The sequence below is a fragment of the Rhinatrema bivittatum genome, chromosome 7 (assembly GCF_901001135.1).
Source record: "Rhinatrema bivittatum chromosome 7, aRhiBiv1.1, whole genome shotgun sequence".
Taxonomy (NCBI): domain Eukaryota; kingdom Metazoa; phylum Chordata; class Amphibia; order Gymnophiona; family Rhinatrematidae; genus Rhinatrema; species Rhinatrema bivittatum.
In genome coordinates this window covers 243,527,341-243,555,171 of record NC_042621.1, presented here as the reverse complement: position 1 = coordinate 243,555,171, position 27,831 = coordinate 243,527,341, and the positions used below count along the sequence as shown (strand labels likewise).

General features: G+C 42.4%; 1 protein-coding gene across 5 annotated transcripts in view; it reads right to left on the bottom strand.

Annotated features, from left to right (window-relative positions):
• Positions 1-27,831, bottom strand: part of LOC115095816 (transcription factor COE3) — a 343,530-nt gene that overhangs the window by 119,057 nt on the left and 196,642 nt on the right. For all 5 annotated transcript variants that reach the window (XM_029610002.1, XM_029610004.1, XM_029610005.1 and 2 more), the window contains exon 7: positions 398-479. In XM_029610002.1, the coding sequence (XP_029465862.1) occupies positions 398-479 (82 nt within the window). The remainder of the gene's footprint in view (positions 1-397; positions 480-27,831) is intronic.

The window sequence follows — 27,831 nt, the reverse complement described above, 5'->3', positions numbered from 1 at the left end:
ACCATTCCTAGTGTTTGGACTTTTATTTTTTCAAGAGACCGAGTGTGCTGTCCCAGGACAATAGAATCCTGATTCCACAGCTGCACTGGTTTGGAGAGTGCTCTGCAGCATCTGAAAGTGGCCCCTGGTAAAAGGGGAGGGGGGCTGGTACATGACAGTTCAAAGGATACAGTAATACTCTATGGGAGTCTCCAACGATGCAAATCATTTTATTTCATCATATAATTTTTCACAAGGCAAGTGCTATCTTAAATCTAAAATTCTTAAATTTCTTCTGCCACTTTCTTACCCTTTCTCCAAATGTTGATAATTAAGATTTTTCCCTGACAACGTTTGAGAATAAACCATTTCAGTTTAAATGAATCTTGAATGCTGCCTTAATTTTTTTCTTGAGTACCTGGAATCTTCGCATATCACGTGGGTTGCCTGCATTCTTCAAGCAGTTCTGATTGCACTTGAGGAAAAACTTTAGAAAGAATCTATAAAAATATAAAATTAAATTAAGTACATTAGTATAAAGATACAATGGACTAAGTTTACAATAAATTCTGTCTTTAGTAAAAGCAAATTTTTATTGGCCTCTAGTTTCCTTTTGCTCCTTTGGGTTTCCAGGTCAATTAGCAGTGGCTTTTACTGAAACTATGGCATCAAAAGCCTTCATTCCAAAATATCCTGACATTTTTTTACACATGTTTTAACCCTATTTCTATCTAATTCAGTCCTCACAAGTGATGCTTCTCAACCAGGGTCCACCACGCCTACTCCAGAAGCTAATATGCATGCACCCTGATTCTAACCAATAGGTTATACAGCTGAGTGATGGTTGTGAATCTTTCTCCACAGGTGCTGAGAACAGTATCCACAGTCTTGGAAAGCACAAGGAACAGAAGTTAAGACTCTGAAATTGAACTATGGTATCTTGCATGGTAGCACATGGCACTAATATTAAGCTGGAACCATTCACATTTAGTTTAATATCTGATCTTCAGAGCTTCATTTTTCAAGTATGTGAAATTGCAGCTGATTCAGCATTTCTCAGCAAAGGGGGGCACAGGACACCTAGTGATCAATATTCAAAATATTTATGCAATTAAAATTGGTTTTTAATTGCAAGAAATCTAACAGTTCAAAAATGTCTCCTTCCACCCTGGCCAGTCCTTTGAAACTGTTCCATACAAAACTGCTACACACACAGATTTAGCCAGACAGAAAAGGGCTGGGTCAGGGTGTGCTTCTGACATAGTCTTCAAATTTAGCCAGCTGTGCGGATTCAGCTCTAACCAGCTATATTTGTGTGGACAAATTCGTCCATAAAAATGGCTGTCCTGAATCTAACAGCACAAGTTTTGATTAGATTTAGCTAGGTATTCATCCACAACATTAGTCAGTTAGCTGCAGCTGTTGAAATTAACTGGCTTACTTTGCTGCTCAGCAGTGCTTTCATTATCTACATCTAAGTTTTATTCAACCCTATTGTATATTTAAAACAAAAGTATTATTAAGCCAATAGATTAACTAAGTGGCAACAGTACTGAGTTATAGAATGTAGAAGCCCACGTTCCATTCTCATCAAAATCAATTATTCTGCAATACTGGGCAAGCCCGTGAATTTAGCATCTCACTTTTGCTTTTCTTAATTTTTCTCTCTCAAGTTCTCAAAGTAATGTGTAATAACAGAAATTTGGACTACCATGATCTTCAATGCAGAAATGGCCATACTTTCTATTTTGTAAAATGCTTTCAAATATAGTTATAAAAAACTAAAACATTTATACCCAAACTACTTTACTATGAAAATATTTTAAATGACACATTGCTGGCCTTATTTTTATTTTCTAAATGATACAATTTCTATTGTACAGCAAATGTATTTAATATTTAAAAATAAATTTGATTTTCTTTATTCCATCTAAATTTAAAGGTGAATTTTAAAAGAGTTGCATGTGTAAAAATGAGCACATGCACACACAAATTTGCGCAACTACTGTTTTATAAACATCTAACATACACGTGCAAGTAATGGTGATTGAATTAATTTGCTAGTATAACAAAGGACGGGCCAGGGATGTTCCAGAGTGGGACCAACATTTACACATATAAGTTGCTATTTTAAAACCTGCAAACGCGATGCATATACGGCTGTTACTTGTGCATATTTACACCTGCTAATTATCAGGTGTAAGACAGAATATAATTCTTTATAGGCAAATTCTGACAGGGTGAGACATCTGGGTAAACTGGGGGGAGTGCAGGCTGAAAAACCAGGGGGATCTTGATGACCTAGAGATAGACTAGGCAAGCTGGTGGACTTAATTAGTTTAACTGGTAATTTCCTTCATGTGCACATGTTATAAAATTTCATAATGTACTTGCGTAAAAGCTGACACATGCTAATTTATTTATTTATTTATTTTTAACTTTTATATACCAACATTCCTGTATAAAATACAAATCACACCGGTTTATAATAAAACATAACTTCGCCTGTGAGCGTTACATAGAACAATGAACAAATTATACTAAAAAGCATACATTACCTTTGTCAGAAATGTAAAACAATTATAAAGAAGAAATTGTTATCAAGGGATAAAAGATAACAAGGGGAATATTTAAAACTAGGGGATGCACAAAGGGGTGCACAAAGGGGAATGCCCCTTTGTCGCGCCCCTTTGGCGCGCGACGCACAGCACATGGCGCTTTTAACGGATCAGTTCCGTGAGCGATGACATCGGGGGAGGGGCGGGTCCCTCAGACCTTTTATTCTTTTCAAATTCATCTCTTCCCAGTTTCAGCACTGCTTTTTTTCTTTTTTCAATTTTTTTTTGTCTTTTTTTACCTCAGATGTAATCAGGTGTTTTCCAGATAGTGGCCAGCTCTCCCCCTCAGCGGCGCCTGCTGGCTTGGCGTTTTTAACGGATTAGTTCCGTGAGCGATGACGTCGGGGGAGGGGCGGGTCCCTCAGACCTTTTATTCTTTTCAAATTCATCATCTCTTCCCAGTTTCAGCGCTGCTTTTTTCCTTTTTTCAATTTTCTTTGTCTTTTTTTTACCTCAAATGTAATCAGGTGTTTTCCAGATAGTGGCCAGCTCTCCCCCTCAGCGGTGCCTGCTGGCTTGGCGTTTTTAACGGATTAGTTCCGTGAGCGATGACGTCGGGGGAGGGGCTGGTCCCTCAGACCTTTTATTCTTTTCAAATTCATCATCTCGTCCCAGTTTCAGCGCCGCTTTTTTTCTTTTTTCAATTTTTTTTAATGAAAATACAAAGTTAAATTTCCTTGAGTAAATGATTAAAATTAGGAGCACAAATATGCGCTCATAGCAGATGTCCACTGCTTATCCAGATAATTTTTTCCTTATCCGAATAAGTCTTAAAAAGCGCTACACAGACGGATAAATAAGATAGCTAGATAAGTCTTCAAACGCTAATTATCCATCCTTCTTATTTATCCATCTATGCAGCGCTTTTCTTTTCCTTATTTGGCTATCTTACTTAGGGCCTAATTCACTAACTGGTCAATTTTCAAAGGCTTGCTCGGGGCAAAACCAGGAGATACAAGCGTGACTCGGATGCATGCTGGCTGTGCGGATTTTAAAAGGGCTGTGGCCATGCACGGATCTCCTAGTACTCACATAAAAATGTTTTGCGAAAAAGAAGCAGAGTGTGGGCGTGGTCTGGGTGAGGCATGGGTGGCCCAAGACTGCACCATGAAGTCAATTAACCGCATAGGGGGATCCCTTACCACATAACTTTATTACTCCTATGGACGGCAGGTAAGTCTTGTAACAATAAAAATGAAGCTAATCAGCAGGGTTATAAAACTCGGGTTTAATAGGGTAAAAGGAAGGCAAGTTAGGTGGGTGTTTAGGAAGTCCTCTCCTTTACTGTGGCAAACTGGGAAAAGGCTTAAAGTGTCACTGCATGTACCTACTAAAACTCCCCCCACTTACGTGCTCGAGAGGGCATTCACGCGCACATGCGCACATCAATATAAAATCACGAGTGCATGTACGCGCAGGTAGCTGATTTTTATAACACTCACGCATATACACGCATATGTTATAAAATCGTTACATCCATTTATACACTTAAAGGTAGATTTTAAAATCAAAAGGCTAGATTTTAAAAAATACACGCACACATTCATGGACACGTGATTTTATAACATGTGTGCACTGGCGCGCACATGTTATAAAATCCCGGGAGGCGCACGCAAGGGGGGGTGGAAAAACGCAAATTTGCGTGGCAACAAGATCAGGGCCTTAACCAGTTCCCTCTCAGTCCGCTCCAATTAAGGAGCGGACTGGGAGGAAACTTTCCTACCCCCTACCTTAACCTCCCTTCCCCTTCCCCTCTACTCCCTACTCTCTAAAACCCTTTTAACATTTTTTTTAGCTTTTGTTTTGCAAATTACTTCAGGGCCCGACTTGAAGAAATGTGCACACTGGCAGCCGGCCGGCACACGAGGCTCTGGGACAGCGATGAATGGCACTGTCCCGGACCATCCTGCTCCGCACCCCCAGACCGCCTCCTTTTAAGGCCCCGGCACTTTCTCGTGTCCCGGGGTTTACTCGCGTGGCCCGGCCCGGCCTATTTGAAAATTGGCCTGACACGCGTAAGGCCTGGTCACACGCTTAAACCCCAGGATTTACGTGCGCCGGGGTTTTAAAATCAAGCCATATGTATGCATGCACATCAATTGGGGGATGCGCACAAGTCAGGCTTGTGCACACCAACTGAATTTTAAAAGCCACTCAGATGCATGCCTATCTCCTGCTGCACACACATCTCTCTCGATTTCAAACAGGGGCATGGTATGAGCTTGGTCTGGGTGGGGTGGGGTTTTGAGGATGTGGCCAAGAAATGTGCGCGTAAATAATTATGCGCCCTGGTGCGCATGCAGGTCCTCTGCTATGGAAGAAGTGTAACTGTAAAAACAAAAGAAATAGCCATTTCGGAGGGGTTTAAAAGATCCGGGGTAACTGGGTGGAGTGCAGGCTATTAAAGAAGGGGGGTTTGGAGGACCTAGCTCAACAGTGGGTGAACTGGGGATGAACTGGTCTAACTGGTTATAGCATGGATGCTTGCCAATTTTAAAAATACCCTGATTTACATGGTAGAAACCCGATTTACTTGCCTGAGTGCGCATATGTGCGTCTGTGGCCAATCTATTTTTTGACGTGCACACATATGTGTGTGCAAGTTATAAAATGGCTGCATATCTGGGTGCGTGTTGGCATACACATGCCAAAGTGCGGGTTACTGTCTTAAATTATCCTTACGTGCATAAAACCTATTGCAAATCAATAGCATATATTGAAGCAATTTTCAAAAGCACACTTACGCACATAGACCCAGATTTTAAAATGTCTACACGTGCCGGGCCTATTTTAGAAAAGCCTGGCCACGTGCATATGTCCCAGGGCTTCAAAAAGGGGAGGGGTCAGGGCGGTCCGGGGGTGGGGTAGGGTCAGACCTCTCGGCACAGCGGCCATTTGCCACTGTGCCAGGGGATTGCATGTCGGCAGGAGGCAGGCGCAACAGGTAAGGCAGGCGCAACAGGTAAGATAAAGGTCGGGGGGGGGGGGTCTGGGTGAGTGCTAGGGGGTTTAGGGGAAGGGAGGTTAGGTTAGGGGATTGGGAACGGGGGAAGCCGCGGGTATCAGCGCACGCAAGTTGCACAATTGTGCACCCCCTTGCGCGTGCCGATCCCTGATTTTATAACATGCGCGAACCTGCGTGCACATGTTATAAAATTGCGCGTCCATATGTGCATGCCGGGTAGCGAGTGCGCATATCTACCCCCATAAAATGCATTTACTTGCATAAAGCCCAGTTTTAATTAAGTAAATCCTTTAGAAAATTACCTCAATCTGGATATATTTATCCCACAACATATGCGCATATGTATGCTTATGTGCAAATATATGCAATGCATTGAAAGCAAGCATTTCAAAGCATCAAATGTACATACTTTTACTACCTGTTTTAAAAATATATGCATGTGTATTTTACATGCAAAAATAAAATAGGACTTTACGCGCGCAAGTAGGTATATTTTAAAACATGCACATGTAAACAAAATTACCAGTTTTACCAATTACTCCACCAGTTCGCCCAGTCCTTCTCCAAGTCATTGAAATTCTCCTGGTTTTTTAACCTGCACTCCCCTAGTTCACCCACACCTCCCACCTAGTCAATATCACTTATGAAGATAATTAATAAGTGTAAAATTGTACAAGTAATTTGGCAAGTCTACATACATAAGCATCTTTTAAAATAGCAATTTAGGCATGTAAATGTTGGCCCTGCCCCAGAACACCCCTAGACTTGTCCCCTTTTTATGTGCATATATGAGTGCCCGAAAGCAAAAATATGCATGTTTGTTTGAGGTTTATACAATAGTATGTATGCAACGAGAAGCTACTTAAGTGCAAATATGCTAGTTTTTATGAAAATTCACCCTTAGGATTTTAGAGAGAAAGAGACAATTTGAGTTTTTGACACTTCAACTTTTGGACAAGTATAGGAATACTCATATTTTTAAAAAAGAAAATCAGAATGTTAGAAGTAAGAGCTACTATTCGTTCAGTTTAAAACATATAACCCACCAAAAGGCTTTATTATTTTTGCATGCTTTAAAGATGAAATGTAGATCTTTTATTAACTCAGCTCACCTATACACTTATCTCACAATGCTTCTTAATGCCCATCTGCCATCAGCATACAGTAAGTCATTTGATATGCAACCCACCAATTTTCCTAACAACCACTGTGCAATTAAACTCAACACGTTCTGTTGTGAGGTAAATTAGGCACACCTGCGGCCAGAATTCATTTGAACTGCATCAGAAAAGGGCCTAACAAGGTGAGAGCGTGCCGCAAAGTTATAGCCCTGTCAAGCAATTAGGTTTTCACTTCTGGGACATCCACACAGTGCAATTATGCCACACATTACAACCTGGCTAATCTTTAGAACAAATGTCATGTCTCAAAGAAGCTAGTAAAAGCAGTTGATCTGCAAATGTGTCTGCTCTTAAGCCTCTGTCTTATGAACCTAACAACCCAGAAGCTTATGGTGGTTCAAAAGTAGTATTTTTTTCCCATAAGAGATTTTTTTTAAACCCTGCAACTGGCTTTCCTTTCACTTTCAACAGAAAGCCCACAAGTCACATGCAAAGAGGAGGGCCATTAATCTGGTAGCAGTACCCCCAGTCCTCCACCTCCTATGGTGTCCTCTTCCTCTGTTCCTGAAATGTGATCTCTGGTGGGAAAAGCTCCCACTGGTGGAAGGGGGTGGTAGTGTTGCAGGGAATGGCAGGTAAACTTAAGGGTATGAGCTAGGTAATTCGTCCTCTCTCCAAGTATGCTGTTCCACTCCACTGGCCCATACTACTTCTCTACAGTATTAGTATTTCAATGGCCCCCAGTGTCCTCTTCGGCTTCAGCAGAACACTGGCAAGGTGGGATCACCACCTGTTGTGTGCCACGGCTTCCCGCGACCCCCTACCTGAGCCGCGGCATCGGGCCGCCGTGGCAGCGCCAGGGAACCCAGGCCCTTCATCCCCGCACTTCGCTGCACCTCCCCACGGTGATGGCCGGCGGGGGAGACGCCCCTGGCCTCCCCTCGCGGTGTCGGGCCGTTCTGCAGGGCTTCCGGGATCCAAGATGGCCGCCCTGTCCTTAGGCGTGAGGCTGCGCCTCCTTGGCTGATTTAAAGGGGCCTCGTCCTCCAAATTGCCTGCACCTGTTTCCAATGGACTAGATCAGGGGAAGTATAAAAGGAGACTTCCTCCGGTCACTCCTCGACTTGGCAACTTGTTTGCTACGAGTCTGCTCACTCCGGTGAGTCTCCTGGTGCTTCGGTTCCTGGCTCCTGATTCCTGCTTCTTCTCGGTGATTCCTCGGTGTGTGACTTCGGACTGGCAAGCGGCGATCTTCTGGTACTCGACCTCGGACTTCTCTCGGACCATCCTCCTTCAGGAGCCCACCTAAGTCCCAGCGGCCCGGGTCCCTACGGGCTCCTCCCGGGGGGACCACGGGCTTCCAGTGGCGAAGATCCAGCTGGCCCTTGCATCGACCTCACGCCTTGCCGACCTCTCAAAGGTCCATCCAAGTCGCCTGCGGTGAAGATCCAGCCAGTTCCAACTTCTGTTCCGCCTCGCCATCCGACGGGGGAACCTAAGGAGCCATCTCCTGAGGTCGTACCAACTTCCCCGTCGGTCCAAGGGTTCACGATCCCTCCTGGTCATAACACCACCAGCCTCGCTTCCAGCTGGGTCTTTCAGACCTGGCCAAGATCCAGCAGCCATTTCTTCCTTTTCCCTCTGGCAAACACTAGAGTGATATGCACCATGCTCAGTGTTTATGGAGTATTGCAGAGGGCATATGAATGGTAGCTGCAGCAGCACAGGGAGAACATGAGTGAGGATTCCATTAGTTAGGCATATCAGATGGGATCCAAATGCTACCCAGAGTGAGGGAGAATCTAGGGAGTCTTTTCATAGACATAGACAAAAGGGGAGATTTGGGCAAAAGTCACAGAAGAATGCTGGTAACCCCAAACAAATCAGCAGTCCCTATAGTCCTCAATGTATTCATTGCTGGCAGTGCTACACAGAGCACCAACATCGAGACCCTCAATTCAGTATTTTGCTAGGCTGCAGATGAAGGTCAGGCCCTCGTGGGGACACCTGCACTATGGGACCCAAAGTACTTTAGATTAGTTCAGTCCTCTCAGCATCCTATGCACCATACCTTGTCTGATTGGGACTTGTACATCATTAGATGCAATCGATCAAGCACATGAGGATAGGCTAGCCAGGGTTGAAGGAGGCATTCAGAAAAACAGACACCCACACAGTCAAAGACTTCCATGTCTTCTCTGTTAAATTACTGCCATATAAAATGCTGCAATTCTTTAGAACACATTCCAGGATCTCATCATTCTGTGTGACCTTGGCTCTGCACTACTGACATACAGACTTTCCTCCTTGCCCTTCTCTGGCTGCTCCTGCATTACATGTTAATGCTTTGAGGCCTCCCTGCCAGCTCCTCCCATGCCCTTCTCTCCTCCTCCCTGCCCCGTTCCCACTGGGCTTTTACATTAGACTCCACCCTCCCTCCTTGAGTTGGTTGCTCTACTGCTGCACCTCTCCCTCCACTCCTTCCGCTTTCTCTGGCACAACCTGCTTGACACTGCTCATATTGGTAATTATGACCTACCTTCCTGCTCATTCTTACACTACCACTCAAGTTCCTAAGTATATTCTCAGCGAGCATACTCATGATTATGTCACTGGAAACCAGAAGTGATGCATGCAGGGCTAGAAATCTTGCCTAAAATACATCTGCAGGCAGGCTGGGCCAAGAAGCTACCAATATGTCATTGATGTCAGAACCTCAGGCCCAGAAGTTGCTGCTATAGCCACCAAGGTCTGAGTTGAGTAATTGCTTCTGATAGAGGGAAGGAAGTAATTGCTTCTGATAGAGGGAAGGAAGAAAAGTGTTCTGGAGACAGGGAAGGGGGGTGAAACAGTGTGTGTTGGGCAGAGAAGGAAAGCATACCAGGCATAGGAGAAGGAGACGTGAGGGAAGGAGAGTATGATAGGGGAAGGGGGAAATTAGAGTAGGCCATGAGAGAAGGGATAAGGACAACATTCCAACAGGAAGGGAAAGGAAGGAGAGATCGAGAGTGTGCTAGGGGAAGATGGAAGGTCAGCATGCCAGTGGAGAAGGGAAGGGAAATGGGGGAAGGAACGGTTTCCCTACAAGGAAGGTTAAAGAGGTTGGGTCTGTTCAACTTGGAGAAGAGTCAACTGAGGGAGGATATGATAGAGGTCTATAAAATCATGAGTGGAATAGAACAGGTAAATGTAAATTGCTTATTTACTCTTTCAAAAAATACAAAAACTCGGGGGAAACTCCATAAAGTTAGTTAGTAGCACATTCAAAACAAATCAGAGAAAATTCTTTTTCACTTAGGGCCATATTTTATAACATGCGCGCGGGCATAGATTTGTGCGTGCAACCCAGCATGCACAAATCTACGCCCGATTTTATACCATGCGCGCACAGCCGCGCGCATGGTATAAAATCCAGGGTCAGCGCGTGCAAGGGGGTGCACACTTGTGCACCTTGCATGCTCCGAGCCCTAGGGGAACCCCGATGGCTTTCCCCGTTCCCTCCGAGGCCGCTCCGAAATCAGCATGGCCTCGGAGGGAACCTTCCTTCCACTCCCCCCCACCTTCCCCTCCCTTCCCCTATCTAACCCGCCCCCCAGCCCTACCTAAATCCCCCCCCCCCCCCCCACCTATGTTGTCTTAGTTACGCCTGCCTGGCAGGCGTAACTTGCGCACACCGGCCAGCTGCCAGCACGCGATCCTCTGGCACAGCCGCCATGCCGGCACAGCTGCCATGCCGGAGGCCTCCGGCACAGACAGCCCCCGGACCAGCGCGCCACCCCATTTTCAAAGCCCCAGGACATACGCACGTCCCGGGGCTTGCGTGGGTCGCTGAGCCTATGCAAAATAAGCTTGGTGCGCGCAGGGACACTTTCTTGGGGTTATGTGCGTAAGTTATGCGCATAACCCTTTGAAAATCTGCCCCTTAATGCATAATTAATCTCTGGAATTCATTACTGGATGATATTATTTATTTATTTATTTATTTAGAACTTTTCTATACCGACTTTCCAGTAACAGAATTACTGATCAATTCGGTTTACATTCTGAACAATAACAGTGACAAGTAAATGTCTTACAAAGAACAGGTAGAAATAACTTGGAGATAAATATATGGGGATAATAACATATATATGGGGATATGATTGAGGCAGTTAGCGTAGCTGAGTTTGAAAAAGGTTTGGACAAATTCCTGGAAAAGTCAATTAACTGTTATTGAGTAGACTTAAGAAATAGCTACTATTTGTTACTGCATGATAGCAGATGGGATCTATTTACTGTTTGGGATCTTGCCAGATATTTGAGACCTGGATTGGCTATTGCTGGAAATAGGATATTGGGCTTGATGGACCTTTGGTCTGACCCTGTATGACAAGTTCTTATGTGTTAAGGAGACTGTGTCAGGGGAAGGGAGAAGGGAGGAGAACATGCCAGGCAATGGGAAGGAGAAAGGGAAAAGGAGAAAGGAAAGCATGCCAGGAGAAAGGAAAAGGAAAAAGGAAGGACAGTGTGCTATGAGGAGGGAAAGGGGAAAGAGAGAAAGAAGAGCTTGCCAGTTAGAAAGTGAAGGGAGGAAAGCATGTTGGGAAAGTGGAAGGGGGGGGGGGGGAGAAGAACATGCCAGAGAGAAGGGTCACAGATTGAGAGTGCACTGGGGAGGAAGGAGAGTACCTGAGGAAGAGGGGGAAGAGTCAGGGTTGCAAACAGCCTGTAAAAATTGGCAAGAAATGGACTTTTCGTGTATCTATTTTGACATCTTGTAACGCCACTGGTGTGCAGGAGCCAGACATAATACATTTTGAGGTAAAGGAGTCAATGAACGGAAGGATCTCAGTGTTGGACTAGAGAAGAAGAGACACACATCACACACATCCCTCATCACCTTTGATGCCAGTAACAAAAATGTTGACTTTTCAGTAAAACTCTTTTGAGACTGGCAGTATAAATGCTTTTCGGGAGTGGCAACCCTAACTCTGACTGTCTCTTGTCCTGTTCCATATTCCATGGTAGAAACCCTGAGCCAGAATTATGAGAGTTCACGTGGCATTGACAGACTGGACCTGGACCTGTAGCGCACCAAGAACCAGGTGCTCAAAAACAATAGGGGGCAGGAGAATATGTGCGTAGAAGAGCATGCTTAGGTGGAAGCTCCCATGATGTTAATACATGAATGGAGTTAGGGTTGTGATGATAATTGTGAAAGGTTTAACATGAGCTTACTTCCCCCACCATTCTGTTAGCTCTGATAGGGAGATCTAGGAGGAGGAAAGGGGTGCCACAGCTTGGCTGAGAAAAACAGTGGATAAAGTATTTGAAGTATGAGATGGAACTGGCTGAATCACTGTTTTGCTGTTTTATGTGAAATAAAGCTGCAGCCTTTGTTTTTCACTGCATCACCTTGGCATCTGTTGTTTTCTTGGAGCCCTGGGTTGTATGGAGGGCAGAGAGGGGTCATGAGGGAAGGAGGAGTGTTGCAGCTGGCAGATTTATAGGCCCTGATGACAGTTGGCAATCTACATAATGATTTCTCTGGCTTCTGCTCTGCTTAAGGCATGACAGGAATAAACATCTAGGGGACAATTTTCAGTAGCCTATGTTGTTGAAAAGTACACAGATACTTTTTGTACCTGGAGACCTTGAAGCTTATTTTCAAGGAGAAAATACCTTGATAATTTCCTTTTGAAAACTGCCTACAATATACAAAAGTGCTTATATACTTTACACCTACTGTTTCTATGGGTGATAAGATGGGGTGGGGGAGGGAGCAAACAATGCACAAAGATTTGAAAATTCAGTTCGACATGTGTTCTTTCCTCTCCGACCTAACCATTGTGATAGCACACACATGCTTTTCCCTTCTGCAAGGAGGACAATTTTCACCTGGGGAAAATCTAGCCAGGCAACTACTTAATCTTCCTTATGTGCAGCAGGTTTTTTTTGTAACCATTTCAATATGATATGCATAATAATAAATATTGCCTGTCTGGGCTTCAATAAGGCTTTTGACACTATTCTGCATAAAAAACTAGTAAACAAACTGGATGGTATGAGAGCAGGACAAAGAGTTGTAAACTGCATGAGGAACTGGTTGAGTAAAAGAACAAAGAGTGGGTTGATAGATGGAGCTCTGGGTTGTCGCAAAGCTTAGAGCTAGGACCAGTTCTTTTCAATAATTTCTGTGATGCTGTGGGGGGCTGACTTTGAATTAAGAATGAAAACTTGTATGCTCATTTCCTTAGCATGGTAGAGAATCAATAAAGAACACATCAAAAACTGACTTGAATAAGAAGTGATATCCTACAAGTGGTCAAGCTCCTATGATAAGCAGCTGGATTATATTCTTGACAATGTGGATTTTTATAATTGGACAGACTGGATGGGCCAGTTGGACTTTCTCCATTATCATCTACTATGTTAATATTGGTTGAGTTTTCAGTATGTTGCCTAACAGCAATGTATGCAGATATTTTTATGCCCATGTACATTTTAGCACATTTTCAAAGATAAGGTAGTTGGGTACTTTCTCTTTGAAAATTAGCTTAAACATATGCAGGTTAAAAGCACCCAAGTGCTTTGGCACCTGGTATTTTTCCAATGGTATAGGCTTGAGAAAATACATGCATGCATTTAAAAACTGTGTTTATTTATTAATTTATTAATTTTAGATTTTTATATTCCACTTCAAAATTGTATATATGATGTTTACTCTCCCCATCTACGTATGCCCACAGTGGTTGGGTGTGGGGCACCTTTTTTTTTTTTTTTACTGCAGGGTAAGGAAATAGTTTAATACATTGTCAAATAACCAGATATACTCGCATAACTCCCTAATAGGTCAACTTATCAAGCTTCAATAATGCATAAACATGCATTAAATACTGAAACTGTAGTCAATGTGCATTAAAAACATATTATCAAGCTGGCCTGGTGGCTCAGTGGCAAGTGCTGTGTACTCTTTCATGTGGAAGGTCCCCAGTTTGATTCCCAGATTGAGTGTTCTGAATTATTGGTTGGCCAGGGCTGGGGATGCTACAGAGGCAGCGCTCACAGCCTCTTGGAGGTAGGAAGTTGTGGTCATCAATGACATCTGGTGACCAGATTTAGAGCCCAGGATACAGAGTTGTGGAAGGAGCCCTGCGGGCTCCCAGTCTCAGGACCATTGTTGCAATGATCAGACTAGGAATAATGAGTAGGTCTGTTAAAATAGGGGAAAACCTCTGTGTGTTTGTGAATGAAGGCTCATGGCACTAGGATCCCAGCACTAATTCCAATTCAGCTGGAAGAAAAAAAGAGGAACTACCAGGCAAAAATTAAAAAAGCATTATCTCATATGAAGTTAGTGTCTGATAAGAACATCAGCAGGCTAATGCACTTACTGTTGCTCATGGCTCCCACCCACCCCCAGTGATATTTAAAGTGATAGGAAAGAATGCCACAACTCCTTCTAAAATCCCATACTGACAAACAAACCCCTGTGGACTCCCTTCCCACTATCACTCCCAACAGGTCAACAGTCCAAAATGGCACTGGCAAGGTAGGAACAACTGGGAATTGCTCCTGGGGGCATCTGCAAGTGGGGGGTGGTTCAACAGGAGGGAGGGTGCTTGGGAGGTGGACCAGAAGCTTGGAGTTGTTAATGTTCACATTTTGGGTGAAGGCAGGATAATGGACCAGAGGTGAACATATGGACACTTGTTGGGGGAGTTCTGAGAAGGTGGAGCCCACAGGAGCTTGTTAATGGGAGGGGATTTTGAAAAGGGCTTTCATAAACATCTTAATACTGAAACCCTCTTTCTCTCCCTCTCTGACTACCTTATCAGAGGCATGGACCAAGGACACTGCTACATCCTTGCCCTTTTAGACATCTCGGCCGCCTTTGATACGATAAGCCATAATCAACTCCTCTCCCGACTAGCTGACACTGGCCTCTCTGGTTCTGCACTCCAATGGTTCACATCCTTTCTTTCCAATAGACAATTCTCAGTCAAAATAGGCAACGCTGAATTCACCCACCATGCACTCTCCCAGGGAGTTCCCCAAGGCTCTTCCTTCTCATCTACACTATTCAATATATACCTCACTCCCCTCTGCCAGCTTCTTTCTGATCTCGGCCTCAAATTCTACCAATACGCTAATGTGCAAATCATCATACCCATTCAGGAGTCCTTAACCAAAGCCCTTGATTTCTGGAGGAACTGTCTTGCTTCCATTAACACTCTCCTCTCTAATCTCCACCTCGCTTTAAACACCTCCAAAATAGAACTGCTCCTCATCTCACAACATATACCCCCCAAACCCTCCCTTGCAAACGATCCTGCCTATAATGCCTTTCCTAAGCAGCCTTGTGCACGAAACCTTGGGGTTCAGATCGACCAGCAATTGAACCTAAAAAAACATATCAACTCGATCCTCAAGGAAGGCTTCTACAAACTCAATGTGATAAAAAAACTAAAACCACTACTCCATGCCAGTGATTTCCGCACTGTCACTCAAGCCACCCTCTCAACAAAAATGGAGTACTGTAACTCTCTCCTCCTAGGCCTCCCCTACTCTTCTATAAAACCTCTCCAAATGCTGCAGAATGCAGTAGCGAGAACCATTTCCAACACCCGTAAATATGACCACATCACTCCTATCCTTAAAGACTTATACTGGCTTCCGATCCCCTCCCGTATCCTATATAAAACCCTCACCTTGATCCACAAAGCCATATACTCGCACAACTCCAACTGGCTAGATGAGCCATTCCGCCAATATGCTCCAACCGACCCACCAGAGCCTCTAATAATGGGACCCTTCATGTGCCTTCCCTAAAGAAGGCACACCTCTCTTCCACGAGGGCCTGAGCCATTTCCATTGCTGGACCCTCACACTGGAACTCCTTATCCACCAGCCTCCGGCTTGAGACATGCATTTCTAAATTCTGAGCTAATTTAAAAACTTGGCTTTTCAAACAAGCTTACCCTCAATAGCCCCCGCCCCTTTCTCCCCTGTCCCCCTCCTCACTCCAAGCCAGCATTTAACTGAATCCTGTACATAGTTGTTATATTTATTTATTACTTTATTATGTTGCTATTTACGGGCTCTCACTGTTATCCCGAGCAGCCCCAAGCACCTGTTCTCTTTCACCTCCTTGCTATTTCTTTGTTCTATGTAATCCCTCCCCTTATTCCTGTTCATTGTAATTTCCACCCTATAGTTCTACTGTAAACCAATATGATGTCCCCACTAATATCGGTATAGAAAAATTTATAAATAAATATTGCCAAGTGGATTTGCAATGTGGGACTTCATGCCACTTTAAACATTACTAGGGCAGGAGGTGGTGGTGGCTGGGAACATGTGGCCACTGGAACAATCTGCTACCATGGTATTCACTAAACTTCAGTAATCAATTACTGCAGTTTAGTGAATACAACAAGAACTAACCCACATTACAACTGGGCATGAATGCCTGGTTATCACGTAGTTTAGTAAATAGGTTTCTAAGTTATAAATCCTTTGAAAATTAACCCTTCTGTTGTTATCTATAGACTGAACATCCAGTAATAAGTATTTACAAAATTATATAATATTTCCAATAAAAATTTCCAGTTCAAATTTACATAGACAACAATCATATGGAGACTATAAATAGTGGGAATATACCAGTGCTACACAAACTTAAATGCATCCAGCTCCACAGCTATAAAGGAATGTTGACCAAATCATTGTATTTTAACTAGAATCCTCTTTGAATCATTGCAAAAAAATAAATAAATAATCATAGGATAAGTAAATAGTTGCAAAGTTTACAGATCACACATTTTGTTTGCATTTCTGAAAGGCTAAAATGCCACTAAAGTGTTTAAAGGAATGATATTTTCACTGTGCTGCCTACTGCTATCCACATATCTCCTTTAAGTTGGTACAAAAGGATATTATACAGTCACACAAGCATTTCCCAAATATGATTCATAAATCATAAGCTTTGATAAGACTGTTTAAAAGCAAGTTATCAAAAAAATAAACATAAATATCATAAGCCATAATCTACAAATCATGACCCACAAATTAGAAATTGCGATTTGTACATCATAGGGTGGGGATAGAATAAGTCCCCCACCACTCCACACATACACATACACAATATTCAGTTCCAGCTTAGCTGGCTAAATGTCATTGTCTGGAAATTCAGCTATGCTCAGCAGCTGCCACTTTGCCAGCTGTATATATGTCTAAACAGTTAGTTGAATAGATGAAAGGCGTGGCAGAGCTATTTATCTGGCTAATTTAGGCCTGGATTCATCATTCTTCGCAGAAAGGTGGTACTATTTGGTGTGCTACTGCCGACGATAATGTTAGTAACATTATCGCCGGCAGCAAAGCCACCGCCAACTCCGCCCCTCCCTGCCCCGGCTCCTCTCTCCCCTCCCCGACTCCTCCCCTCCCTCTAATTTGCATTATATCGCATGCAAAAAGGCCCTTTTTTCATGCGATATAGCTTTAGAAAATAACCCCCTTAGCCAGATAAGTGCCGATATTCAGCCTTATTTAGTTGGATAAGTCTAGGACAGCTATGTGGCTCTTTTATAGTTAGCAAGATAAACTTAAGATAAACTATAAGATAGCTGGATAAGCATATCAGCTAACTTGTTCAGAAAGAAAGTGGCTGACTACTGGGTTCAAACCTTTGAAGATGTTGATCATGGGAGAGTTGTGAATCGCAATTTATAAATTAGAGGTTTTACATAGACCATCCCCTCATTATAAAGTCCACTTTCTAAGAAAACATGTCTTTCTGTTGAAGATGCATGCTATTTGAAAGAATGTTTAAGTAATTCAAATTCCCTGGGAGATTTTGAGTTTTATCAAGGCCAATAGTATAGAAAGGACACTGACTACCACATAACAGTTCTATAATTGCATTATAACATTTTTGAATTATATGGGCAAAACAAATTTATGGCTTCTTTTAACTGAATGGCTTTGTTAGTTTCATATTCTGTTTCATATCTGAATATTTGGCTTCATTATTTTGTTTAGTGTAAAAATAATGTATTAAAACACTGCTAATATGGAACTTACTTGCTAATGGTCCAATTCAAACTATTTATATAGTCAATATGTACAGGGATATTATTTTTTTGTCCCCAGAAAATCCTTAATCAGCCAATCTGATTCGCCTATTGTGGTAAATAAAATCTGATAAATGGTCACATATCAATCAGGTAAATAATATGAATGAGACCCATAGGACTTTTGTTATGGGCAGCAAATCAGGAAAATCACTTACTGAATAAATTATTACTAGTGCATTGCAATAAGCAAATTCAACTTCTGTGAACCTAAATGGTTCATAGAGGTGAAAGGATAATGTTGGAGGAGGGGAAAGCGGAACTGAATGCCAAACATTCAAAGTCAAATGGTAATTCTCATCCTTTGCTCTATTACTCTTTAATTGGCTTTTCCTTAAGAGATATCTGACAACCACTTTACATATCTCTTTTCCAGCCTCTGGTACACAAAGGATTTAATACTCTTGTTATGAAGGGAAAAATCTTTCCTATGTCAGAAAATCTTTGGCTTTCGCACCAATAAACGCTTTATTACTGCTAAACATGGATTTGCTGCTCGATCGCAAAGAGGCAATAAAAATTCTAACCTGTCATTAGTGCATTATGCTTAATTGTGTACAGTACGTTTCCAGTTGCATCTGTTGGCCCATTATCAAAATGACCATTATGTACACTAATTCCCTGACCCTGTCTTTATTTCCCTAAAGAGTCATAATCTTTCACAGTAGGTATCAGAGTAAATCAAGCTTGAAATACGGGCTTTATTTACTTGTTTCTCTCAGGCTGTGTAGAAGACTGTAGCTAAAGCAAACCATTGTAGATAAGTAGTTGCCATCCTGCAATATTCTATATTCATCTGTAAAAGGATTTTAAAGATTTTTTTTTTTTACTCACCTGTTCAAACCCATGCTGAGTTATATTCAGGTACAGCCCCAGAGGGCTTACAATCTACTTTTGCACCTAAGGAAATGGAAGGTGAAGTGAATTGGCCAAGGTCACAAGCAGTGTCAGTAGGAAAAATGGGATTTGAACCCTGCCTTCTCTAAATTCTCAGTCCGCTGCGCAAATCACTAGACTAGTCCTTCACTGAATAAAATCACAAAATGTCCTTAAGTGGCTCTTATAAGCATAAAAGACAGGTGGTAGATTAAGTTAAATGATTTTATACTTGAAACCTGACAATCATGTTTCATTACCAGTGGTGAGTTAAAGTAAAAAAAAAAAGTTATATCTGGATCATAGTTCAGTCTCATTAGAACTACATTTTGTAGTGCTTGATCAATAGTCCACATCAGGACTACAATATATGATTTTATATTTAATGTACTGTAGCAGTTTTGTCATTCTTCTATCAGAAAAACCCCCCAAAAGGAATAAGAATGCATGAAATTTTTAACTTTATGAATATTAAGGAAAGTTATATGTTATATTAAATCTCTACTGAACCACGCCAACCATATTCAGCATTTGTATTTAAAAAATATATCTCTTTTACAATGAGGGTTGCAGTCATTATGATCCCAACTTTCAAACCTATCTACAGTTGGTACAAAAGGATATTATACAGTACTCTAGTCACACAAGCAATGAATTCCAGAGCTTAACTATGCGCTGAGTGAAAAATAATTTTCTTTGATTTGTTTTAAATGAACTACTTGCTAACTTCATGGAGTGCCCCCTGGTCCTTCTATTATCTGAGAGAGTAAATAACCGATTTACATTAACTTGTTCAAGTCCTTTCATGATTTTGTAGACCTTTATCATATCCCCCCTCAATCATCTCTTCTCCAAACTGAACAGCCCTAACTTTCTTAGTCTTTCCTCATAGGGCAGCTGTTCCATGCCCCTTAACATTTTGGTTGCCATTCTCTGCACTTTCTCTAGTGCAACTATATCTTTTTTGAGATTCAGTGACCAGAACTGCACACTGATTTCAAGATACAGTCTCACCATGGAGTGTTACAGAAGCATTATGACATCCATCCATTGTTTTATTTGCCATTCCCTTCTTAATAATTCCTAACATTCTGTTTGCTTTTTTATTGCCACAGCACACTTTCAATGTGGTAACTCCTAAGATGGAATCTAACACTGTGCGACTATAGCACGGGTTATTTTTCCCAATATACATCACTTTGCACTTGTCCACGTTAAATTTCATCTGTCATTTGGAAGCCCAATCTTCCAGTCTTGCAAGGTCATTATGCAATTCTTCACAATCCGCTTGAGATTTAAATACTCTGCATAATTTTGTGTCATCCGCAAATTTGATCACTTCACTTGTCGTACCCCTTTCCATATTATTTATAAATGTATTAAAAAGCACAGGTCCAAGTACAGATCCCAATATTTACCTTTTTCCACTGTGAAAACTGACCATTTAACCCTACTTTCTGTTTTCTGTCTTTTAACCAACTTGCAATCCACAAAAGGACATCGCCTCCTATCCCATGACTTTTTAGCTTTCTTAGAAAACTCTCATGCGGCATTTTGTTGAATGCCTTCTGAAAATCCAAACATACTACATCTACAGGTTCACCTTTGTCCACTTGTTTATTCACCCTTAAAAAAAATGTAGGACATCTGTAAGGCAAGACTTCCCTTGAGTAAATCCATGCTGACTGTGTCCATTAAACCATGTCTAACTAAATGTTTTGTGATTTTAATCTTTATAAGTCTCCACAATGTTTCCTGGCACTGAAGTCAAGCTCACCGGTCTACAGTTTCCTGGATTACCCCTGGAGCCCTTTTTAAATATCGGGGTTATATTGGCCATCTTCCAATCTTCAGGTACTACAGATGATTTTAATGATAGGTTACAAATTAATTAAAATAGGTCTAAAATTTTTTATTTCTTCCAGAACCTCGCAGTGTGTGCCATCCATTCCAGGTGATTTACTACTGTTCAGTTTGTCAATCTGGCCTTCCACATCTTCCAGGTTCATCACCCTTGAAAACCGTTTCTGGAATGGGTATCTCCCCAACATCCTCTTCAGTAAACACCAAAACAAAGAAATCGTTTAATCTTTCCATAATGGCCTTATCTTCCCTAAGTGCCCCTTTAACCCTTCGATCATCTAATGGTCCAACTGACTTCCTTGCAGGATTTCTGCTTCAGATATATTTTAAAAAGCTTTTATTGTGGGGGTAGACTCAGTGGCCTGCACGCGCCTAGGAAGGCCCAGAGAAAGCATGGAGGTCGGCGACATCCTAGCCGCCATGAGAAGTCCCGGGAGATAGCCGGCATGTGTCGGGAGCGGCTAGCCACAGCCACGAGTTCGCCCCCCGAGTTCGCCATGAGCATGGCAGCACAAGATGTGAGTTGGGTTGGCTGTGGGTGGCTGCAGCCGACAGTCATAACATTAGCCTGTCTTATCAATATCTATAGCCTCAGAGGGGAGCAGTCTCCAACTAGCTGGACTCTGCTGTGAGAGAGTGTAGAAGACTCAGATCCCTCCATGGTAGTGCCCAATAATCTGGAGATGAGAGGTTGAAGAGTGCTCTACTTGTCTTTAGCAATTAGGGAGACAAAGTATGTCTTCATCAACTCTGACACTTGGTCTAAGGACTGTTGTGTTCTCTGACCAGGTGCTGGGAGTGGAACATACTCTTCTAAAACCAGAATGGTTCTTCTGGAAGGCTCTCTGGACTTTGTAATAGTGAAAGGAGATGCAAAATGATCAAGGGCACCACTGAGCAGTTGAGATCCAGTGTCTCTACACAAAATCCTTTTCCAGAAGCTATGATGGAGAAATAGCCCTTGAGACAGGAAGAGGTATATGGAGCATATCTCCCTCTGCACCTCTAATCCTACCTAAATGCATCAAAGGGATTGGTGATTTAAGAAATAGTTGCATTGGTAGCATGGAGGCCTAGTGTGTCGATGGCTCTGAACTCTGAGGCTCAAGGTGTCGAGGGTTCCCCTGTCTAGTACAATAATGATGTTGAAGGAAGAACCATCGGTGTCAAAGCTCTATATATCGATGGCTCCGAAGCTTGATACGTCAACAGTGCCAGATCTCCATGCGCCAATAAGTGATATATTGACAGTGCCAAGATTCAATGTGTTGTTGGTGCCACCGATGCTGAGAGTCTGTGCTGCTTTGTCTGTGCCGATGGCACTGCTGGCTCCAGAGAGTGATGCTTCCTCTTTATAGCCTTCCCCAAGTCCCACAAAGCCTGCGAGGGGCTTGTGGATGCCTGAGAACAATATTTTCATGTCTTGCTTGACCCCCGATGAGGTGAAGGGGGCCCAAAGCCTGCTCAACTCAGCACCCGAGGAACTGGAAGAGGCTCTGCTCCTGAAGAAAGAATGGCTGTGGTTCTTTAAAGACGTATGTAGCTTCTCCATTGTCCAGACTCTGGGTCTCTGAGTCCGCAGTGACATCTAACTAAAGTGGTAACAGTTTGGTGCATGGTGATCAGACTAACTTAGCTGGCTAAATCTGGTCAGGAAAAAGAGCTGCCCTAAAGTTAGCCAGCTATATTCAGTATCAGTAGTGTGGCTGCACTATTGAATATACCTCCAGAGTTAGCCAGATAAGTTTATCTGGCTAAGACCTAGATGCATTAAGCCGCAATGTTTTTTTTCACAGGAGGGATCCTACTATCGGGGGGGGGGGGGGGGGGGAAGGGGAGGTCGCCGTGATAGTGGGGCCCATCTCCTGAAAATACTTTGCCGCTCTATGGCAAACTGAATTCCTTCACCTTGAGAGAAAACATACTGAAATCATTCAAACACTGATAACCCTAAGAAATAACCAAAAAATTGAGCTATCCGAAAAGGTAAGGAATCTGGGAGTAATAATGGACCCAGAAATCAACCTGAAGCAACACATATCTATAAAAGTAAGAGAAGGCTATGCAAAACTTATGGTCCTCAGAAGATTGAAACCATTACTCACACCCGCCCACTTCAGAACAGTATTACAAACACTTATCTTTTCCAGCACTGACTACTGCAATGCACTCTTACTGGACTCCCAGGCGCATTGATAAGACCACTCCACATATTTCAAAATACTGCAGCCAGAATACTGACGGGAAAAAAGAGGAGGGACCATATAACTGAAACTCTAGTAGACTTACATTGGTTGCCCATCGAATACAGGATAAAATACAAGGCCTTATGTACCATATACAAACTAATATATGATAAAGAAGCAGACTGGCTAAACACAGCCTTACGAGTACACATTCCACAAAGAAACCTCTGCTCAGCAAACAAAGCACTACTAACAATCCCTTCAGTAAAGTCAGCAAAATTAACCCAAGTGAGAGAAAAGGCTTTATCATTGGCTGGGCCCATACTATGGAACACGATGCCCCCTGAACTCAGATTACAGAGTAATCTCAAAACTTTTAAGAAAAATTTAAAAACATGGCTCTTTAAAAAAGCCTTCACTAAAGAGTCTGGAGGGTAGAGAATGAAAGTACAGGGTAATGCAGATGAGAATGAGTTTACTCAATCCTACATTTAAGATGTAATATCTCAAAGAGATAGTAACTCAATAATATACTTGGACTTGACCACAATACTCAAATAATGATTTTATTTATGACATTGTAACCAAACTTTATTGGCACCTGTTAGAATGTACGATAACCTACATTTACTTATTTATTTATTTATTTATTTATTTATTTATTTAACAGCTTTTAATATACCGGTGTTCGTGCGAGCACATCGCGCCGGTTTACAATAATCTTGTGATAGGAGGAAAGTTACAAAAAACGGGGAGAGGGTAATGGAGCAGGAGCGAAATAAGGGGGGGGGGATGAGAGGGAGAGAGTTAAGGAGGAAGGGATAGCAGCTGAGAAAGTACAGGAACGCAACGGTATTTACCAGGTTATAAAAAAGGTAACTTATTTACAGCATTTAACACAGGTTTTTACATTTTAGCTTAATTACAGTAATTTGCAGCATTTAACACAGGATTTTACATTTTAGCTTAAGTACAGTGAAGTACGGCGGGATACGGCGGTAGGGTGGGTGGGTTGCAGGGGGGGTGACTGGGGGGGGGGGTTTAGGCGGGTAGCAGGGGGGGGGGACTGGGAGGGTTTCAGGGGGGTGGATTACGAGGGGTTTGTTTCTGGGTATGCCTGTCTGAAGAGCCAGGTCTTGATGCCTTTTTTGAAGTTTTGCAGTGAGGGTTCAAGACGGAGGTGTGTGGGGAGGGAGTTCCAGAGGGCAGGGTCTGCGATAGTGAAGGCTCTTTCTCTGGTGGTGGAGAGGCGGGCGCTCTTGAGGGGTGGTGTGTGAAGGGTACCTGTGGAGGTGGATCTTGTGGGGCGGAGTGAGAAATGGAAGTGGGGCATTTCCTTAAGCCAGGGGGTGCTGTTTTTGTAGAGAATATTGTGAAGAATGGTAAGGGTTTTATATTGGGAGCGGAATTGGATGGGCAGCCAGTGCAGGTCAACCAGAATGGGTGTGATATGTTCTCTTTTACGTGTGTTTGTAATGATTCGTGCCATGGCGTTCTGTAAGGTTTGTAGTGGTTTGATGGTGGAGTATGGGAGGCCTAGTAGCAGGGCGTTGCAGTAGTCCACTTTGGAGAAGATGGTGGACTGTAGGACTAACCTGAAGTCTTGAGTGTGGAGTAAAGGCTTGAGTTTTTTAAGGATCTGGAGTTTGTAGAAGCCTGCTTTGAGTAGGGATTTGATGTGTGGCTTGAAGTTCAGGTGTTGATCAAGTGTGACACCCAGGTCTCTTACGGAGGGTGGTAGTGTGGGTGAGATGGAGGGGCGTGGTGGGGTGGGGGAGGAGTCGTGTTCAGGTTGTTTGGATATAAAGAGTAGTTCGGTTTTGGTTGTATTGAGAGCGAGGTGAAGGTTGGTTAGTAGGGAGTTGATGGTGACTAGGCAGGATTCCCAGAAGAGGATGGTTTCATTGAGAGTTTTCTGAATGGAGATAAGAATTTGTACATCGTCAGCATATAAGAAGAATTCCAGGCCTAGGTCTGAGAGTAAATTGCAGAGGGGGAGGAGGTAGATATTGAAAAGGGTGGAGGATAGGGAAGATCCTTGGGGGACGCCTTGTCTTAGGGGGATGTGACAGGACTCAAAGTTATCGAGTTTTATGAGGTATTCTCTGTTTGAGAGGTAAGAGGAGAGCCAGTCTAAAGCTGTGCCGGCAATGCCTATCTCTGTCAGGCGTGTAATGAGGATTTGATGATTGACAGTGTCGAAGGCTGCCGATATGTCCAGTAAGGCCAGGAGGAACGATTTTCCTTGGTCTAGTCCAATGAGTATTGTATCAGTGATGGCTAGGAGGAGATTCTCAGTGTTTCGTTCTTTCCGGAAACCAAATTGTGATGGGTGTAGGAGGTTGTGGTGAGCTGAGTATTGACTACTTTCTCGAGGACTTTCGCAAGGAAAGGAAGGTTGGAGATGGGCCGATAGCTTGCAGGGTCGGAGGGGTCAAGGGAGGGTTTTTTTAGGAGAGGTTTCACCACGGCAAGTTTGAGGGGATCTGGGACTTTGCCGATGGTGAGGGAGCAGTTAATGATATTAGCTAAGGGTTTGGCGATGGTGGTGGGTATGGAGAGGAGGGTTTTGGAGGGGATTGCATCTAAGAAGTGAGTGGCCGGTTTCATTTGCCTTAGTCTATGTGCCTGTTTGTAAACCGTTGCGATGGTATATAACTTAACGACGGTATAGAAAAGTTTTCAAATAAATAAATAAATAAATGGCATGTTATTTTGTCTCATGGCCAAACACTGAGGACAAAACAACGTGGCTTGTGGCCTTTAGGTGCAATGACAGCCCTAACCTCAAGGAACGACCACTGCCTTAAAGAGCCAGACGCTGAAACCAGCAAAAACTAAAAGTCGAGCAAGGGTCAGGGCTGACCCCTAGCTCAACCCATGACTGCCACTGGGGGCAGTGCAACCACACCAATGTAAAAACAAAAAGGTTGTTACAGCCAGAAGCATACCTAGAGTATTTGGCATCTGGGGAAAATAATTCTTTGGCACCCCCCCAATATATAATTTTAAAATTTTTGAAACATCGATAAAATATTTCAAAACAGCAGACACATCAAATAACACCCAGCAAAACTAATAAGGATTTGTAAAATATCCTGCTCTCCATATCTGTCATCCTAAGATTGTTTAGACTGGGGGCACACATATACACACACACACAATATGCTCCCTCTCTCTCATACATGCTTGGTGAGAAACAGAGGTTACATGTGTGTGTTTGAGAGACACACACACACACACACACACACACTTTCTCTGTATTTCTCTCATACACACACTTCCTCAGTGTTTCTCTCACACACAGACATGCATCTTCCATCTCACTCTCCCACACACACACACACACACACACACACACACACACACACACACTTCCTCTCTCTCTCTCTCACGCACACATGCAGACAAAAACTGAACTGGAAATCACAAGCCAGATTCTGTATGCAGTGCAACAATGGAAAAGCAGAAAATCACACTTCCTTAAAACAATACAATCAAGAAATATAAATCAATCAGAATAGTAAAACCATACTAAAAAATACACATTTCAAAAAGGCTGATGAATAGAATAACATTCAATAATTAGAAGCTCATGTATACATTTTTAATAATATCCTAAACATCGATAAAATATTTAAAAACAGCAGACACCTCAAATAACACCTAATAATTAAAACTAATAAGGATTTTAAAAATCTCCCACATCTGTCATCCTAAGGGGGTCATTTATCAAAGTGCTATATGATGTTTTAAATTGTGTTAAGCTGTGTGATATGGCTTTATCATTCTGTTTTTGCAAATAGTGTTTTTAGTATTTAAGTTGCTGGAGAGCCAGCCTAGCTATCAGGGTGAGAGAGAAAGAGAGAGAGAGAGAGAGAGAGCACCTAGTCATAATGCCCTCATACTAGGTAGGCATTTATTGATGGACTCTCTAACTGGGTATCATCAAGCTAGGTTGAGAGAACATTGCACAAATCTCATCTTTGGATGAGTTTCCTCACTCTGAAGGTCATCAAATCTTCACAAGAGAGCACTGTTCTATTCGTATGTCTCACTCTGAATGTCAAAGTGGCCCCTAATCCCTACACTAAAACATAACCCTCACCTTGAGTAACTAGGTGGGCCTCATATAGAGGTATAAATACCTACCTAGTATAAGGGCATGCAAATAATACACATTGTTTTCAAAATCATCCCCTCCCCACTCCCCGCCAGAAATCTCTCTTCTTAACCCAGCTAAAATTATGCATGCTATGGAAACCTATGTGAATTTTTAGTCAATAAAAAGGAGTGGAATATTCAGTCATGTCAATTTACCCAGGTAAATGATTTTGAAAATTGCCCTCACTATATATTTTTTCGGACCTTTGAAAACGTTCATCATTTTATATGTATTGTTTTGTTAATATATATTTTTTTTCTTATTGCTAATCTGTAATTTATGATGTTTTTACACTTTTTAATTGTTGATACTATTTATGTTTTTTTATTTTATATGTTGTATTAATTGCTTTGATTTTTATGGAAAGGTAATATATCAAAACTTATTAAACTGTGCTCTTTTATATCTGTGTTGTGCAATAAAAGACAAATATTTTTAAATTCATATGTTGTCTGGTTATTCTGGGGGTTGGACAGGAAAGGTGCCTCTTAATTGATTAGATTTAATTGATTGATTTGATTGATTGATTCTCTATCTAGTACCTAGATTAACATTAGGGATTTTCTTAGTCATGCCTTAGTTTACTAACACCAATTTATGACTTTCCCCCCAAAACATACTTGCTAACCAACAAAGTCAGTAGAGCGGTTCAAGGCATATATATTTGTGTTTGTTCTGCTAGCATGGCCTTCTCTGCAGCATTATTTATTGTGGCCGCTTCTCCTGTTCCCCTATCCTTTTTCTGGGTTCCTTCCCCTCGTTATTCTCTCTTTTCCTTCTATTGTTTCTGTCATTTTCCTCTTGTTCTCATTGCTGCTGCAACCAGAGCACCATAAGAGGTTCCACAATAACAGCCCGATATTTAATGGCCCGCGTGCATAAAACACAGGGATTACGCGCGCGGTTGGGTGTTGTGCTCGCCGCGCACATTTTAAATGGGGCAT